Source organism: Hyaena hyaena, unplaced genomic scaffold (genome assembly GCF_003009895.1).
Source record: "Hyaena hyaena isolate Hyena2069 unplaced genomic scaffold, ASM300989v1 scaffold_117, whole genome shotgun sequence".
Classification (NCBI taxonomy): domain Eukaryota; kingdom Metazoa; phylum Chordata; class Mammalia; order Carnivora; family Hyaenidae; genus Hyaena; species Hyaena hyaena.
The window spans coordinates 2,188,516-2,203,397 of NW_024080749.1; the positions used below are offsets into that span (position 1 = coordinate 2,188,516).

The following is a 14,882-nucleotide window of genomic DNA, read 5'->3' on the forward strand; positions in this document are numbered from 1 at the left end:
AAAAAAAAAAAAAAAAAAAAAAAAAAGCTAAGTTGCTGGGGTGCCTGGGTGGCTCAGTCGGTTAAGTGTCCCACTCTTGATTTCGACTCAAGTCATGGGCTTAGGTCATGATCTCGTGGTTCTTGAGTTCAAGCCCTGGATTGGGCTCCATGGCTTGGGATTCTCTCTTGTTCTTTCTCTCTCTACCCTTCCCCTGTGAGCATGTGCTCTATCTCTCTCTCTCTAAAAATAAATACATAAAATACACTTGAAAAAAGCTAAATTGTTAATTTTAATCAGTAAGCTCCCCCCCACCCCACCTCACAAAAACCTATCTTGAAATGTAAATAAAGTTGTTCTAATTAAACGCTTAGAAGACCCTAGCCACCATGGAGATGTCTGGGGGATATGAACAATTAGGAAGAGATAGGCAGATCAGAAGGCCACAAAGGACGGTATAGACATAAGGAAAGAAAAACATACCACTTTTGCTTATAGTACTGAGGGAAATACTAGACACAGAGGAACAGAAGCTGTACAGACACGGACCGCGACAGAGCTGCCAGGAAAAAAAAAGAAAAACATTTTTTTGCCGGAAGTTTCAAGGTCAGATGCAATTATAGTTGGAAACAAGCATTTCTTCATCCCCCTTTCCACTTTAAGATCCATTGCTTGTCCTTTTTGTTTCACTCGCAGATTTATGATTAACCCATGCAATTGAGGCATCTCTCTTGAGTTATTGATTCCCATCACCTCCTGATAATCTGAAACCACTAATAATAATCCCTCATTTAGGAATCCTATCCAGGAAGATAAACGATCTCCAACATAAGTCAATTAACTGATGTCTTTTCTAGCTACTCTGGAGAGTTTGAAATGTGGGTAAAAGGAGAGGATCCTGGGTGGCTCAGTTAGTTAAGCACCCGACTTTGGCTCAGGCCGTGATCTCATGGCTTGTGAGTTTGAGCCCCACATTGGGCTCTGTGTTGATGGTGTGGAGACTGGAGCCTGCTTCAGATTATGAATCTCCCTGTCTCTCTGCCTCTCCCCTGCTTGCATTCTATCTCTCTCTCTCAAAATTAAATAAACATTAAGAAAATTAAAATGTGGGTTAAAGGAGATGGGAAAGAAGAAAAAAGAAACATATGGGAAATGCACTTAGAAGAAAACATTCATGTGATACATTTCATGTTTTGTGAATAGTGTGGATAGTGCTAGGCCATTTAAAGAGACGAAGGGAAACAAATTTTTAATGAGTGGCTGCTATGCATGAGGCACTATCAGGAAATTATTCAGATTGTCCGATGCACTAAATTATTATTATTATTATTAATGTTTTATTTATTTTTGAGAGAGAGAGATACAGTGTGAGCAGGGGAGGGTCAGAGAGAGGGAGATACAGAATCCGAAGCAGTCTCCAGGCTCTGAGCTAGCCATCAGCACAGAGCCCAACGTGGGTCTCGAACCCATGAACCACGAGATCATGACCTGAGCCGAAGTGGGACATTCAACTGACTGAGCTACCCAGGCACCCCTCAATTATTCTGTAAAGAGCACATCTAACTTCTCGAGGGGACCATGGGTAATAAGATGTCCAGGTCCAGTAAGAGAGTTGATGAATGCTAAGAAGCCAAAGAATAGCACTTGGCTTTGGACCACTTGATTATCTGTCCCTCCAAAGTACCATGATGAATGAATATCCAGATTTTGTGCACAGCTTTAGAGCACATGCTGGCTGCAGGCCAGAAATCATGGATGACTTGCTGGTGGGGTAAAGGATCGAGTTTTACCCAGTTCTGCACATCTTCAGGAGGCCCAGCCTCTGCAGAGGCTGTCTCTGCCTTAAAACCCCTCATCCAGCTGTTTTTCCTGAGTTAGGTACAGAGACCCTGGGGGCAGAACTATAGAACTCCGTGTCACAGCCTGGGACTTGTGAGGTCCTACATCTGGGGTGATAGGAGCAAACCTGGTGGAATGTCACCCTGTGTTCCTTACTGTCTAAGAGGTTCCAACTCTTCTAGAAAACCAATAGCTCCTATGGTTTGGATAAACATATCTGAAAACTTTGGAAATGATCTTCTTTTTTATAAATAGGGTTTTCCCCAACCCGATCTCTGCTTTGAGAGGCAAAGGGTGTTGTACATGGAGGCACCAGCAACTCAACACCATGGTGTTCAGGTAAGAAAAGAGGCCTCCTGGCACCGGGGATAAAATGGGCACTCTCCATGAACCGGCATCTTGGGCCACCTCCCGGGAAGTCTTACCTGCTCATTCATGATTGTGGAGAGTTCGCTGAGCATGTCCTTGTAATGGGACCTCAGCTCTTCCTGGTACTCCAGCTGATCCTCCTTGATGAGGCGCTCATTCACATCCAGGGCCTGCCCACACGCATCTGCGAATTGCCTTTAGGGACAGCAATAAGGGAATGAGCAGCCAGCCCCAGAGAACGGCAACCCAATGTCAGGCCACAGAGAGGCTCTGCAACCTTGAAGAGGGTTGGTCAGGTGGCTCCTGGCTGAAGGAGCTTCAGAACATCCCAACAACGAAAAGCTCACCTGAATATTTCCTTCAAAAGTTTTACTTGGTTGTCAGGGTATCTCTTTGCATTGGTTTCTTCAAGAAAGGCTCGTGCATAGGCCATCGGGCCAGCATTAACCTGGGGGTGAGAAGAGAAAAGTCTGAAGACGATCTCTTCTTCCTCTTGGGCGGAGCCTTCTCCACAGCTAGAAGGGGTAGCACCAATCACACAGCACCCACATCTTCTCACGTCTACTTATTTGTCACCTGTCTTCTCTGTTGTCCCCCAGCTCGGAAGTCAATAAGTTACTGAAGGACGCGTCCGAGTGCAGTGCCTCACACTACCCTTCTCACACTGTCACTAGGCCATCGCTTCCTATATTTATCACATCCATACGCTGCTTGCACTGTTATGGTCTTACTATCTTTGAAGACGAGACTCATTTTTATTTACTTAACTTTAAATTTAATATCTGTGAAATCAAATGTGTGATGCACTACTTATATATATATTTTCTATTCACATTAAAGTCAACACTTCACTATGAAGAGCGGACATTCCGTGGTGTTTGTTAAGCACACACCACCCTGGGGGTTACTCTTTTACTGGGTTCCACTCGACAGTCTGGCCTAGATTCTGGCCAGAGGAAGCATTTATCAGATTTGCTGAATGAATGCACAATGCTAGGTCCTATTCATGCTCACACATATAAGTAGGCACCCATTCGTGAAAGAGTCCATGTCCTTTAGTGCTTATAGTCTTTTAATGTGACTGTGGGGCTTGGAGGGCATAAGGTCATAGCAGAAGGAGGCTAATACTGTATTTGAGCTGTCTTCAGATGCCACGTGTTCCCAGCATGGCAGGAGGAGCAAACATTCTGGATGTTCCCTCTGCTTCCCTCGATCCAATGTCCACTTTCCTTGACACAGCTCTATGCTGAAAGAACCCATCCCGTTTGGAGCATAGCAATGGTTCTTTTGCCTTTTGGCTTAAAAAAATTATTGTTGCTATTTTGAGTCAGCCATGGGGGACATGGAGAAAAGGTAGGCAGGGAAGAGGCGAGTAGGTCAATGTCAGGGTCAGCATCACCAATTTTTCCTTTTTGCCTTGGGATCCACAGGGCATTGCTACGGGCTTGCCCTGGTATAAAATTTTAACTCTTCATTCGGTAGAAACTGTTGGAATTATTTTTTATTTAAAAAATACTGCATAAATATTATTTAGTCTTGGGTACTGAGGTTTTTGATGTCCGCTGACATTTTGTGCCCAAGGCGAGCGCCTCACCTGAATCTCCCTAGTCCCAGCCAGTCTATGTGGTCAGAGGTAGCTTCTATCAGCAGCTGGCTCTCCCAGCTCTCTCTCTGCTTCAACTCACTCTTGTCTCCTCTCAATCTTCAGATTTAGGGGGTAACAGACCCTCGGTCTTGCTATTTCCTGGGCCCACCTTGTTGTTTTCCTAAATACTGCTTATACTTCTGCAAATAGTCTGTTTGCTCTCTTTTCTTTAATCACCCACAGTGAGTAGCCACCTGCTTCTTATCAGGCCGCTGACAGTCAGATAAATACCGACACACATCTTGTGAACGTATACACATTTTTAAAGGATTTGTTTTTGAACACTTTCATAAGGCTCTTACTAACAGATATTTATATGAGATGGCCACATTTGTTATTCATTTATTCATTCATTCATTAGATTTTTGGATATAGAACAGAGTTTATCTGGAGAAGACAGGGAAGGAGGATTGAGGAAGAAGAAATTATATTTCAGCTAAACTTAAAAAAAAGGTTCATGTCCCTGTGTTTGGCACCATCAACATGCACCTTACACTGAAACAAAGTTTTAAAGACTCAGGAAAAGTTGCGGGATGGTATCATGAACAGAAACATGTCTCTTACACCCTTTGTAAAAAATGTCTAGGGTGTTTGGTACCAGGTGCCATTGGCCTCATGCATCTCTGCTCCAGACAATGCCTACCTTTACGCTGACACTTCCTTGGACTTTGAGCTGCAGTCTGATCATGTCCACCTCGTCCATCGTGCACAGCTGATTCAGCTCAGAAACTTTCTTGGACATCTCGTCAATCGCCACTTCAATAGGATTCAGTTCTGTGCTCGACTGGCTTATGACTTGTATTCTCTTCTTCACGTAGGGGAACAAGTGACTCGCTACACAAAAGCAATGCCAGAGGATGTAATTATTTTTCACACACACACACACACACACACACATACACACTGCAAGTGGGGGAGGGGCAGAGAGAGACAGAGACACAGAGTCTGAAGCAGGCTCCAGGTTCTGAGCTGTCAGCATAGAGCGTGATGCAGGGCTCGAACCCAGGCACTTCAAGATCATGATCTGAGCCAAACTGTTGCCTGGCTCGCTCTTCCACACTTGGCTAGCCAACTCCTCATTTTATGGGCTGGATCAAGGTCTTTACAGTCTCCAAACACTGAAAAGATTACAGTTTCCCTCGCAACTTATAATTCAAATAAAAATGACACTAAACTACACTAACGGATGCTTATATCTATACCAAATAGCACATGTTATCATCGCTTTGTTCTAATGTTTTATGATAAAAGTTCTGAAAATGTTTCCCGAAGATGAACGTGTCCTAAAATCTAGATGACACTGCTATTCGTGTATCACTTGCGCTCTCCAGGGCTGCTCATCTCTCGAGATTCTTCCAGAATACCCTCGCGCGTCTTTCTCCTCAGCCTGCCTGAGGAACCCCTCCTGCGTATTCTCATTTTCTTTCTCATGTTCTGCTCACTGAGTGTCTTGCTTTACTTGGCTTTCTCCTACCAGACCGTGAGCGGTGAGGGCAAGAATCATGTTTTGTTTCAGTTCCCAGAACAGGGCCCAGCACCTAGTAGGCACTCACGGAATGTTTTCTCAGTAAGTGAGAGGATCACCCCCTCATAGACTAGATCTAGACAGCGCTGGCGGGGATGTGGGAGGTCATTACACATGAGGAACTTGAGATCCAGAACGGCTTAGAACCTTGCCTCAAAGCACACAATTCTGAGAGCTGCTAACCCCCAAGTAACTGGGGGTGGCCTCAGGGAGAGAGGAGAGGTAAGTTCAGAGTGCCTTTCCCAGGACTCTGGCACCATGACCTTTACCATGACGTCTTCAGGGAAGAGGCGGATGAGGTGATTGTGCGGATGGCTTCTCTTCTGGTTGGCTTCCCAAGGGAGGCCGCATTGGCTCTGCCCGGCCAGCATTCCTAATTTAGCACCTTTTGGGTACTTGTCTGCCAGCCTGCAGCGAGCCCCCCGCCCGGGAACGAGGGCCCGCACTTACTGGTCAGGACTGTCCTCCGCTTGCACTGCTCCTCCACCCCACCGTGCTTCTTGCCCGACAGCGTGAAGGGCGTCTCAAAGACGAAGCGGTTGATGTTGTGGTGCATTTCGAAGTCTGTCTTCCGGTCCTCTATCTCCTTTTCCTCAAAGAATGGTGTGACATACGTCACCTGGATGTAGGCATATTTGGGGTCCAAATCCTTGGGGTTTACCTGGGTGAACGCATGACGGAGAAAGAGACAGCGGTGAGCCACGGGTGCTCCGCAAAGCCGGGGGGAGCCCTGCACTCTCTCAGCTGGCATCCAAGGGCCTGACCCGGTCCCCTTGGGGGAAGAGTGGGCAATCGTAGCCATTCAGAGGTTGGGTGGCCCTGGAACTACAGAAAGAGCAACTGGCTGGACTGTGGTCAAGCAGCTCGATGGTGGCAGAGGTAGGGCTGGAGCCGAACTTCTCAGTAGTGAGATTCTTCCAAACATAAGCATTTGGCTATGGCGTTTCACATAATCCTTTCTTGTCTGTTTTCTTTTTTTAAAATGTTTATTTATTTTTGAGAGAGAGAGAAGAGAGACAGAGGGTGAGTGGGAAAGGGGCAGAGAGAGAGGGAGACAGAATCTGAAGCAGGCTCCAGGCTCTGAGCTGTCAGCACAGAGCCCGCCTTGGGGCTTGAACTCACATTCTGTGAGATCATGACCTGAGCCGAAGTCAGTCGCTTAACCAACTGAGCCACCCAGGCGCCCCTCTTTACTTTCTCTTCTGTGGTGAATGTCCTGATCTTTGTCTAAAACACAAGCTTTTTTTTTTTTTTTTATGTTTATTTATTTTTGAGAGAGACAGCTGCAGTGGGGGAGGGGCAGAGATGGGAAGGCAGAGGACCTGAAGCCGGCTCTGCACTGGCAGCAGCGAGCCTGACACTGGGCTCAAACTCATGAACCAAGAGATCATGCCCTTAGACTAAGCTGAATGCTCAACCGGCTGAGCCACCCAGGTGTCCCTAGAAAACAAGCTTCTTAAGAGTAGAAATATATCGGGGCGCCTGGGTGGCTTAGTCGGTTAAGCGTCCGACTTTCGCTTAGGTCATGATCTCGCGGTTCGTGGGTTCGAGCCCCGCGTCGGGCTCTGTGCTGACTGCCAGCTCGGAGCCTGAAGCCTGTTTCAGTCTGTGACTCCCTCTCTCTCTGACCCTCCCCTGCTCATGCTGTCTCTCTCTCTCTCTCCTAGAAATAAATAAAACATTAAAAAAAAAAAAGAGTAGAAATATATCTCTTTTTCCCTCTATGATTCAGCCATGTACCTAGACCAGGATGTGGGCTCTGGGCTTGTAATGTAGAAGGAGGTTCTTTGTCTGATTAGTGGATTAACTGATTAGCCTGTCTCACGATTGCAAATATATTTATTTTCAGTTTCTCTAAAACCTTCTCTTTTCTGCAATTAATCATCCTATATAATTTCTTTAGTAATTCTGCTTTGGTGAATAAGCTTTAGAAATAGCAAGGAAGACAGGCTGGGGCGGGGGGGTGTCCCAAGAAAAGCCAGGGAATTTTCAAGGTTGGAAGAGATGAGTCTCAGCCTCTGTTCTAAAGATTTCTGGAAGGATTTTTAAGCTTCCTCCAGCTTTCTCCATCTGTTTACCTACTCACTGCCTATCTGATTCCAGAAATCTGAGAAAGCTCATGAACTTATTTATAATGTTTCTAAAATTATACTGTAAGATAAGTATAACTGTATCTACTTTACAGATTAAAAAAAAAGGAGATTCAGAGTGGTTAGCTAGTTTCTCCAAGATGGATCACCAGCTGATGAGAGGTGCCATCATGAGACTCCAGCTGTCTGACACCAAATTGGGCATTTTTCTCATCTCACTAGGAACTCTCTCTATGTTCCCTATTTGGGAGTGCCACCATGAGGGTGATTCTAGCTCTTTCCATCTTTAAGGGGTAAGGGATTGTACCTTTCAAGCTAAGGGAGAGAACGATGGGTACACCGTGACAATTTCTGCCCAGACCCAGGCGTCTCATGCCCGATCCCTCCGAATACCAGCTGCCTAAAAGAGGATGGGAGAAAAAAAGACCTTTTCTTTGGTGGCCCAATAGTGGCCTCCACCCTTGGGCACAAACTGGCTTTTTGAGATGTGTCCTTCTGCTATTATACTTTTCTATCCTACCTGTGTTGCAGAGGCCTGTCATTCTGTAAACACACCTCCTCTTCTCAATCATCCCTGGCATTGCCTGTGCTGGGCTTCTCAGAATGCCCTCTGCTTCCAGAAAACGCCTTCTCACTCTGGAATTCCCAGATCAGATAGCCCTCCTCCGTAAAGCACTGCCCAGCCACGAATGAGCTGTTCAGGAAGCCCTGAACTCTCTCCATGTGATTTGGACCTGTTTCCAGGGGAACTCCCTTGGAGTCTATTTAATTAACCATGTTATCTGCCTCTTCTTGTTCTTCCTTTATAATGTTTATTTATTTTTTAGAGAGAGAGGGAGAGCACGTGAGCAGGGGAGGGACAGAGAGAGAGGGAGTCACAGAATTCGAAGCAGGTTCCAGGCTCTGAGCTGGCTGTCAGCACAGAGCCCGACGCTGGGCTTGAACTCACGAACCGTGAGATCATGACCTGAGCCGAAGTCAGACACCTAACTGATTGAGCCACCCAGGTGCCCCTATGTCTGCCTCTTCTTAGCCCCCTGTGAACCGTGAGACTCTGTGTGCCCCAGCTCCTGGTTCTGGGCATGACCTGGAGTAGGTGCTTAATAAAAGTTGGCTAGATGAATGAAAGTTTACTAGAAGATTCTGAGTAATCTAAGCAGAGGCTGGTAGCATTTGCTTGGCGGAGCCATGAGGAGGTGCAACGGATGTTCACAGGTTAATACAAATGTAATCAGCAAATGCACTGTCACAGAGGACAGATGTCAAAATTGGTGTGACACCAGAAGACCTCTGTGACTGGAAAAATATTTTTCTGTTTCCTCTGACTCCACCACTGGGCCCAATCACTTTAACCCTAAGATTGCTATTCAAATGCAAGCAACCTATGGCAGAAGAATTTAGTAAATTGTTTCTAAGGTTACCTAAAAGTTACCCAAATAAACACGAATAACGTTTTTGAGAAAAAAAAATCACCAATCGACCAGCCAATAAATACACAGGTAAAACCTCCAGTATAGTTGAGGTAGATTACTTTGCAGTCAGGCAGACAAGGAAAGCTTAAATACAGTTAAAAAATTAAAAAATAACTCAGTTCTTCCTATGTGCATGGATACTGATTTTCCTTTACCTTGTTGGAATCCTGGATTATTTTCACATTGTCTGCACCAAATTTATCCGCATAGAGCTTGAGCAGTCTTTGAGAAATCTCCGAGAGGCCTGTCAGCTTCGGCTCTTTATAAATATACTCTTTACCTTCCTCTTCTTCAAAAAACCCCTGTGGGAAACGCACAGTGAACCACAAATTTTATTAGGGAACTCGAGTTGCAAATCACAAGCAAAACGAAAGCTATTTACTTAAATAATACATCCAGTCTTTTGGTTGTCATCCAAGCCATTGATTAGCACCCTATAAAAGTGAAAGAAAAATTAACATAAAGGAAACAAAATATCATGCTAGCACCAGTCAATCATGAAACACTCCTCGCCAGGCCAAAGATTCTCCTGGGATAATCTTACACGTATTCTTTCTGTTTGTGGAAATCCATGGTTACACCTGCTGGCATGTATTTTGGGAGAAGAACGCCCTCATGTGGCAGCCTGGGGGAGAACACAGAGTCTGGAGTAATTTTTGGACTTTTTAATAATGTCTTCTTCACGTCTTTGGTACTAGCAGAGGAAACTACGTCATGTAAAGGTATCTAGAAGTATGAGTTGATATGCACCAACCCATCATGTCAGATGCGAAGCCATAATTCTCTGGATTGTTGTCATAACAGGAATGACATATGGTATACTCCCAAGTACTGCTATTTTAAAAATAACTGTAATATGTCTTCAGAGGCCCGCTGCAAGCATATGCAATTTCATTATTCCACTTACTCTGCTAATAGATCTTTTACAATCTTGCAAAGCTAAAACCGGGGATTGAAAACAGTAACCATGCCATCATTTTTACACCAGAGGAGCAAGTAGATTTTAGCCTCAATTAATTTTATTAGTCTGGTTTGAACCAGGGGCAAGGTAAGATTCTATTATCTGAGGATAACTAAGTGAGACAATCTTCTTAGCGCCTTCTCTTTGAAGAGATGCAGCATCTTCTTTTCTGTGGAATGCACGTGGCCTCAGAATGCTAGATTATGTCGGGAGTTAAGAATCCAAGCACGTACGGTTTCTCCTGACTGCAGAGTCTACCTCAAGAAGATGGCTTTTGAGGGCCAGGTGAAGATCTGGAGGTCAGAAAGAATCTTAGCTGTACTTTTTCTGTTTTTATCATTTCTGACTAAAAAAAAAAATCATTGTATCTTAAAAGCATGCAGAACATGTTCTAATGCTGTAGTTTTGGCTAATGTGAGGTGATCTAAGAATAATGATCAAAACACACAATTATATGGTGCTTTAGACTTGCAAAGCACTTTCTGCCAAGAAAGTCTGACCAGGGTAACAGGACGCTTTGTTTCAGAAGTGGGCTGTAGCTGAAGACGATGAACAACGCATGTTCATCAGCAAAGTTCTTGTCAAGCAGGTAACTGCCTGGTTCCTTGTGCATTTCCAGAATTGACTTCCCGCTTTTCAAAGGCAGAGAAGTGACTTGTTCAACAGTGCATGTTCAGCGTGCAACGCAGAGCCTGGTCTTTAGGGGAATTTCACTCTACCTGCGTTGAGTGAATAAGCAGATGAATGAACTCGTTCTTAGAGGGCGTACATCTTAAAGAGGTATATTTGTACCAGGTATAATTGGAAAAGAGTCCACGGATTCTAATAAAGATGTTTTCATTGAACAATTTTTTTTAAAGAATTGTCAAGACCAAACACAGTTCAATATATGAGTTCCCTGACCCCAAACTGCTAAAAAAAAAAAAAAAAAAAGTGACTTAGAGTACTGAAATCACAAAAAGTCATTCACTGTCATTCCTTAAGACTCGGTCGGGGTATGAGGTCTGGAGCCGTTCCCACATGACTTCCAGCCTGCCATGATTTTTCTGTCACTGTCTTTGTGCAGATGTGTCTGATTCAAGGTCAGAAGTTAGTGGCTAAAATTGACAGACTGACACATCAGAGAAATAGGACTTCTGAGGCCATCAACCAGAACCCCCACAGGGCAATCGCCACCGCCCCTTTTACAACTTCCTTTTCAATAAGAAAAATGTCTTCAGGTTCCAGGAAAAGATTTTCTCACCACGCTGTGAAAACTAGCACAAAGAGACATTTTCACTGTGAATTTTTCCGCTAACAAATTTCTGAATCTGGGATTAGCAGAAAAGGAGGGGTGGGAAGCAGGATTTTATTGCCATTGCTCTGACCGTTGGCTGTGGTCTTGGTCATGACCTGTGACTTTCTTTCATCCCTGCTCCTTGATCTGGAGGATGGGAAATAGTAGGGACTCAGAAATCTAGTGAGAGGTCCCAAGACCAGTGCCTGGTACACAAAAGGCCCTTGGTGTATGTTAGCTCTGATGAGGAGGACAGCAATAATAAAGAAAAGCATTCTGCATCCTGAGAGCGATTTGAGCCCTAGTAGCACACAGGGAAACAACCTGAGTTTGGTGTGCTTAAAAATACATTATCATCAGCTGCTCTGCACGGAAACTACCATTTTCTTTATTATAAAAGGTCTATTGATGCTGATTTCAATATTTTGTTAAGTGATCGATCAGAGAGAAATTGTGATGATTTACTTATTTAGCCTGGAAATATAAATCTGTTGGGACTATTTTTAAAATAAGTAGAAAGGAGCTGGAGTAGCAGAATTAAACATTTAATCTGCCGTCTTCCGGGGATCATGGAAGAGCTTTTGGAGTCAAATCAATGGCAGCTCTGAAAATACTGGGAACGTGTGCTTACCTTTCACCCAGAGAAACTATCATAGCACAGCCCACTGAGCCACAGGACACTGTCTTAAGGAAGTTTTCAATTTCTGCTCTATGAGAGAAATGATTTATAAATAGGGACACAGGTGGTGACAGCTCTATGAGATAAATGATTTATAAATAGGGACACAGGTGGTGAGAACCCAGGGGTAGTTTCTCTTTTGCTTTCTCCCCAAGCTAACGAGTGAACTGCATTTCATGGCAATGGGAAGTGTGATCTCTGCATTTCCCTTGCGAGTTTGATTTTCTAAATGTCACTTACTATGCAATGTGACCCACGTTCTGATCAGTCGCTGTTAGGAAACAGCACATATCCTAGTTAAACAAGGACTCCGAGTCAGTGCAGTAACTAACATACATGAGTTATGAAATGTGCAGGCAACAGCTCATGATACAAATATACTTCAGTGGGACTGATAACTAAAATGGACTCCTTGACTCTTTCTTAGATGTGTCTGAAGACTCTTAAGAATCTGCAAAGCCCCTGAATCCTTATTGGGATGTCAGATATAAGAGCCCTTGCTTTTATACTTAAGTATTTCGAAGTTCGCAGACAAATGAATGTATTCAAAGAGGAACCTTGTGTGTAAATATGGGTCAGAAAGTATTAATAAAAGGCTAAATATTAAGAGAAGCTACAAGAATGCAGAGAGACATTTTCATAGAAATACAAATTCCTCTCTCTCTATTTTAAATACATAATATATATGTTAAAGACCTCTCTCTATATATATTTTACATACAAATTATGTGTATTAAAATATATTTTATATCACTGACTTTCATATACATGGGGAGCCAGAAGGGTGTAGCACATACCAGCATGAAGAAGGTTGTTTTTCAAACTACGCATGCACCTTCCCTCCTCCTCTTAATCTTTTTTCTATCAAGTTTCTGAGATACATCTACACCCAGGTAGGCATGATCAAGAACCAGGAAATATGTATCTTCTGGCCAATGAATAAACATTCCCCAAGCCTTTCATTTATTCATTCCAAGAGCATCTGATATTCTAAGTTACACCAGGGGTATTCATTTGCTTGCTTTCATGCTAAATATCAGGGCCTAAGTATTTCATTGATTACAGTTGATGTTTGATCACTACTGCTGTTTCATTAGTCTGGAAATGAATACGTCAGGGACACTTTGGAAGGGGCTTTATATAGGCTGCTCTGTGTAAAATTTCCATAGTCAATGATGCCAGGTGTTGCATTTGAAAATCCATGTTATGCAAGACTTGCCTTTGTAAGGCCCCAGCCACTAAAAAAAAGAAGTTTCCAACTTGTCTTCTATTGTCTGGCTCATTGCAAACATAATAACTACTCTAGCCAATACCGTGTGATAGCGCGCGACCCACAGGGGACCCTAAAATATTCACCCAAAGGCCTTCCGGAGGCTATTGCATATTTTATTCCCCTAATCTTCATAACACGATTGCAAGACATGCCAATTTGGATATTAAAAGATGAATTTCACAGGGACATAAAGCACCGTCATGGAAAAGAAATTATTTCTGACTATGGGGATTATGCTAATCCAGTAGTTAAGACTTTATCTTAGATCTTTAGAGCCTTCATTCTGCAACCATTCAGGGAAATGTTCAAATCTAGTTAGTATTCCTTTACCATCAAGGGTGAAGTGATGTGCACTGTCCGCTCCTGTTCAATACAATAGTTCACACTCTCCATTTGGTGGCCTGGGACAGGTATTTGAATTTCATTTGAACAGTGATGACCAAGGCCCTAAATTGCTGTGTATCAAGATGACCCCCATTGGGTTTTGATCAAAGGTGGCTGGGGTTTGAGCTTAGAAAGGACTACGCTTAGGCATGTACCCAGGTCTACAGATTTTACAAAATGCTTTTAAGCTTAGGTTGGAATTTTTAATAAAAGCAATTGAGAAAAAGAAAAAAGAAAAAGAAAAAAAAGAGCCAAGTGCCCAATCAGCACACGTTATTGAGGAATCTGCAAAAAGAACAAAGTTAGGTCATTGGAAAATAGCCCTCTCCAGTCCTTCCCCACTACCCCCCTCAGTCTATTTAGTACAAGGGTTTTCAAGTATTCTTTTAGTAGGTGAGTTAAGGACCCATGACCCCAATTTTTATAAATGAAGGTAGAAAATACGGGTATGGCCGTGGGGAGGGCTTAAAGAATTACAAAAAAGTATGTACCGGGCAGACAATGTGTGGCTAATGAAAGAATTTGTCTTTCCAGCTTAATCGGCAATAATTATGTTGAATCATTTTTGTAGCTACAAAAGGACTGGATATAGGCACATTCACATGGTTCACATAACGAGAAAGTTCTTCTGTGTCACACAGCTCTAGGTGATGGCATGATATTTCTGTCTCTGCTGGCTTTCCAAAATTTCTTACATCACTTATTTTCACATCTCAAGAGACTTAATCTGCCCTACTGGGTAGAGATTTAGTCCGCTGGTCATCTTTTGTGTTGGGCACTAAGACCATCACCTCTGCGAATGGTCAGAGTTCACCACCAAAGGGAGCCCTGTTTCTCCGCAATACTCCTATGGAAAGGAGGAAGGGCCATTCAGGAGCCTGGGAAGGTGCCCATCAATGCCCACTGCTCCAACTTCTAAACTTGTGACCACCATGCCCTTTTTAATCAGCTGTAACTCACAGTGGTCCGAGATGAGCAGACAATCTCCAATACTAAGCCTACTTTGCACACACCGCAACCACGTGGTGCTCGTATTTATCTGAACATGCGCAAGAGTGTACGTGAGCTTATGTAGGTTTTTAACCTACATCTACCTTTGTGTAGAATGATAACCTACAGGTAAAATAAATGATACATTTTTGTAATTCAGGTAACTGGAATAAACACTATTTAGTTTGGGAAATGCAGGAGACTCCAAAATGAATGGAAGCACGATTATCTCACCGTTGCACCAATGTTGATTTGCACAAAAAAAGTTAAGGTTCAGTAAAACCATACGGAGGGAAGTGTGAGGATTATTAGAGCATGCAAATGGAGAGAGAGAGAAAACTTACCACAGCCTGGAACAATCAAGACAAAAAGAAGAAAAGAATAAACAGCTGCATTAAAA

At 43.5% G+C, this 14,882-nt stretch overlaps 1 protein-coding gene across 5 annotated transcripts in view; it reads right to left on the reverse strand.

Annotated features, from left to right (window-relative positions):
- The window catches only part of DOCK10 (dedicator of cytokinesis 10), a 271,622-nt gene that overhangs the window by 3,544 nt on the left and 253,196 nt on the right, over positions 1 to 14,882 (reverse strand). For 2 of the 5 annotated variants that reach the window (XM_039236822.1, XM_039236826.1), the window contains exons 51-57: positions 14,827 to 14,832; positions 9,075 to 9,221; positions 5,808 to 6,018; positions 4,476 to 4,666; positions 2,535 to 2,635; positions 2,244 to 2,382; positions 463 to 538 (exon numbers count right to left, since the gene is read on the reverse strand). In XM_039236822.1, coding sequence (XP_039092753.1) covers positions 463 to 538; positions 2,244 to 2,382; positions 2,535 to 2,635; positions 4,476 to 4,666; positions 5,808 to 6,018; positions 9,075 to 9,221; positions 14,827 to 14,832 — 871 coding nt within the window. The remainder of the gene's footprint in view (positions 1 to 462; positions 539 to 2,243; positions 2,383 to 2,534; positions 2,636 to 4,475; positions 4,667 to 5,807; positions 6,019 to 9,074; positions 9,222 to 14,826; positions 14,833 to 14,882) is intronic. The other 3 variants (XM_039236824.1, XM_039236825.1, XM_039236823.1) reach the window with 2 other exon arrangements.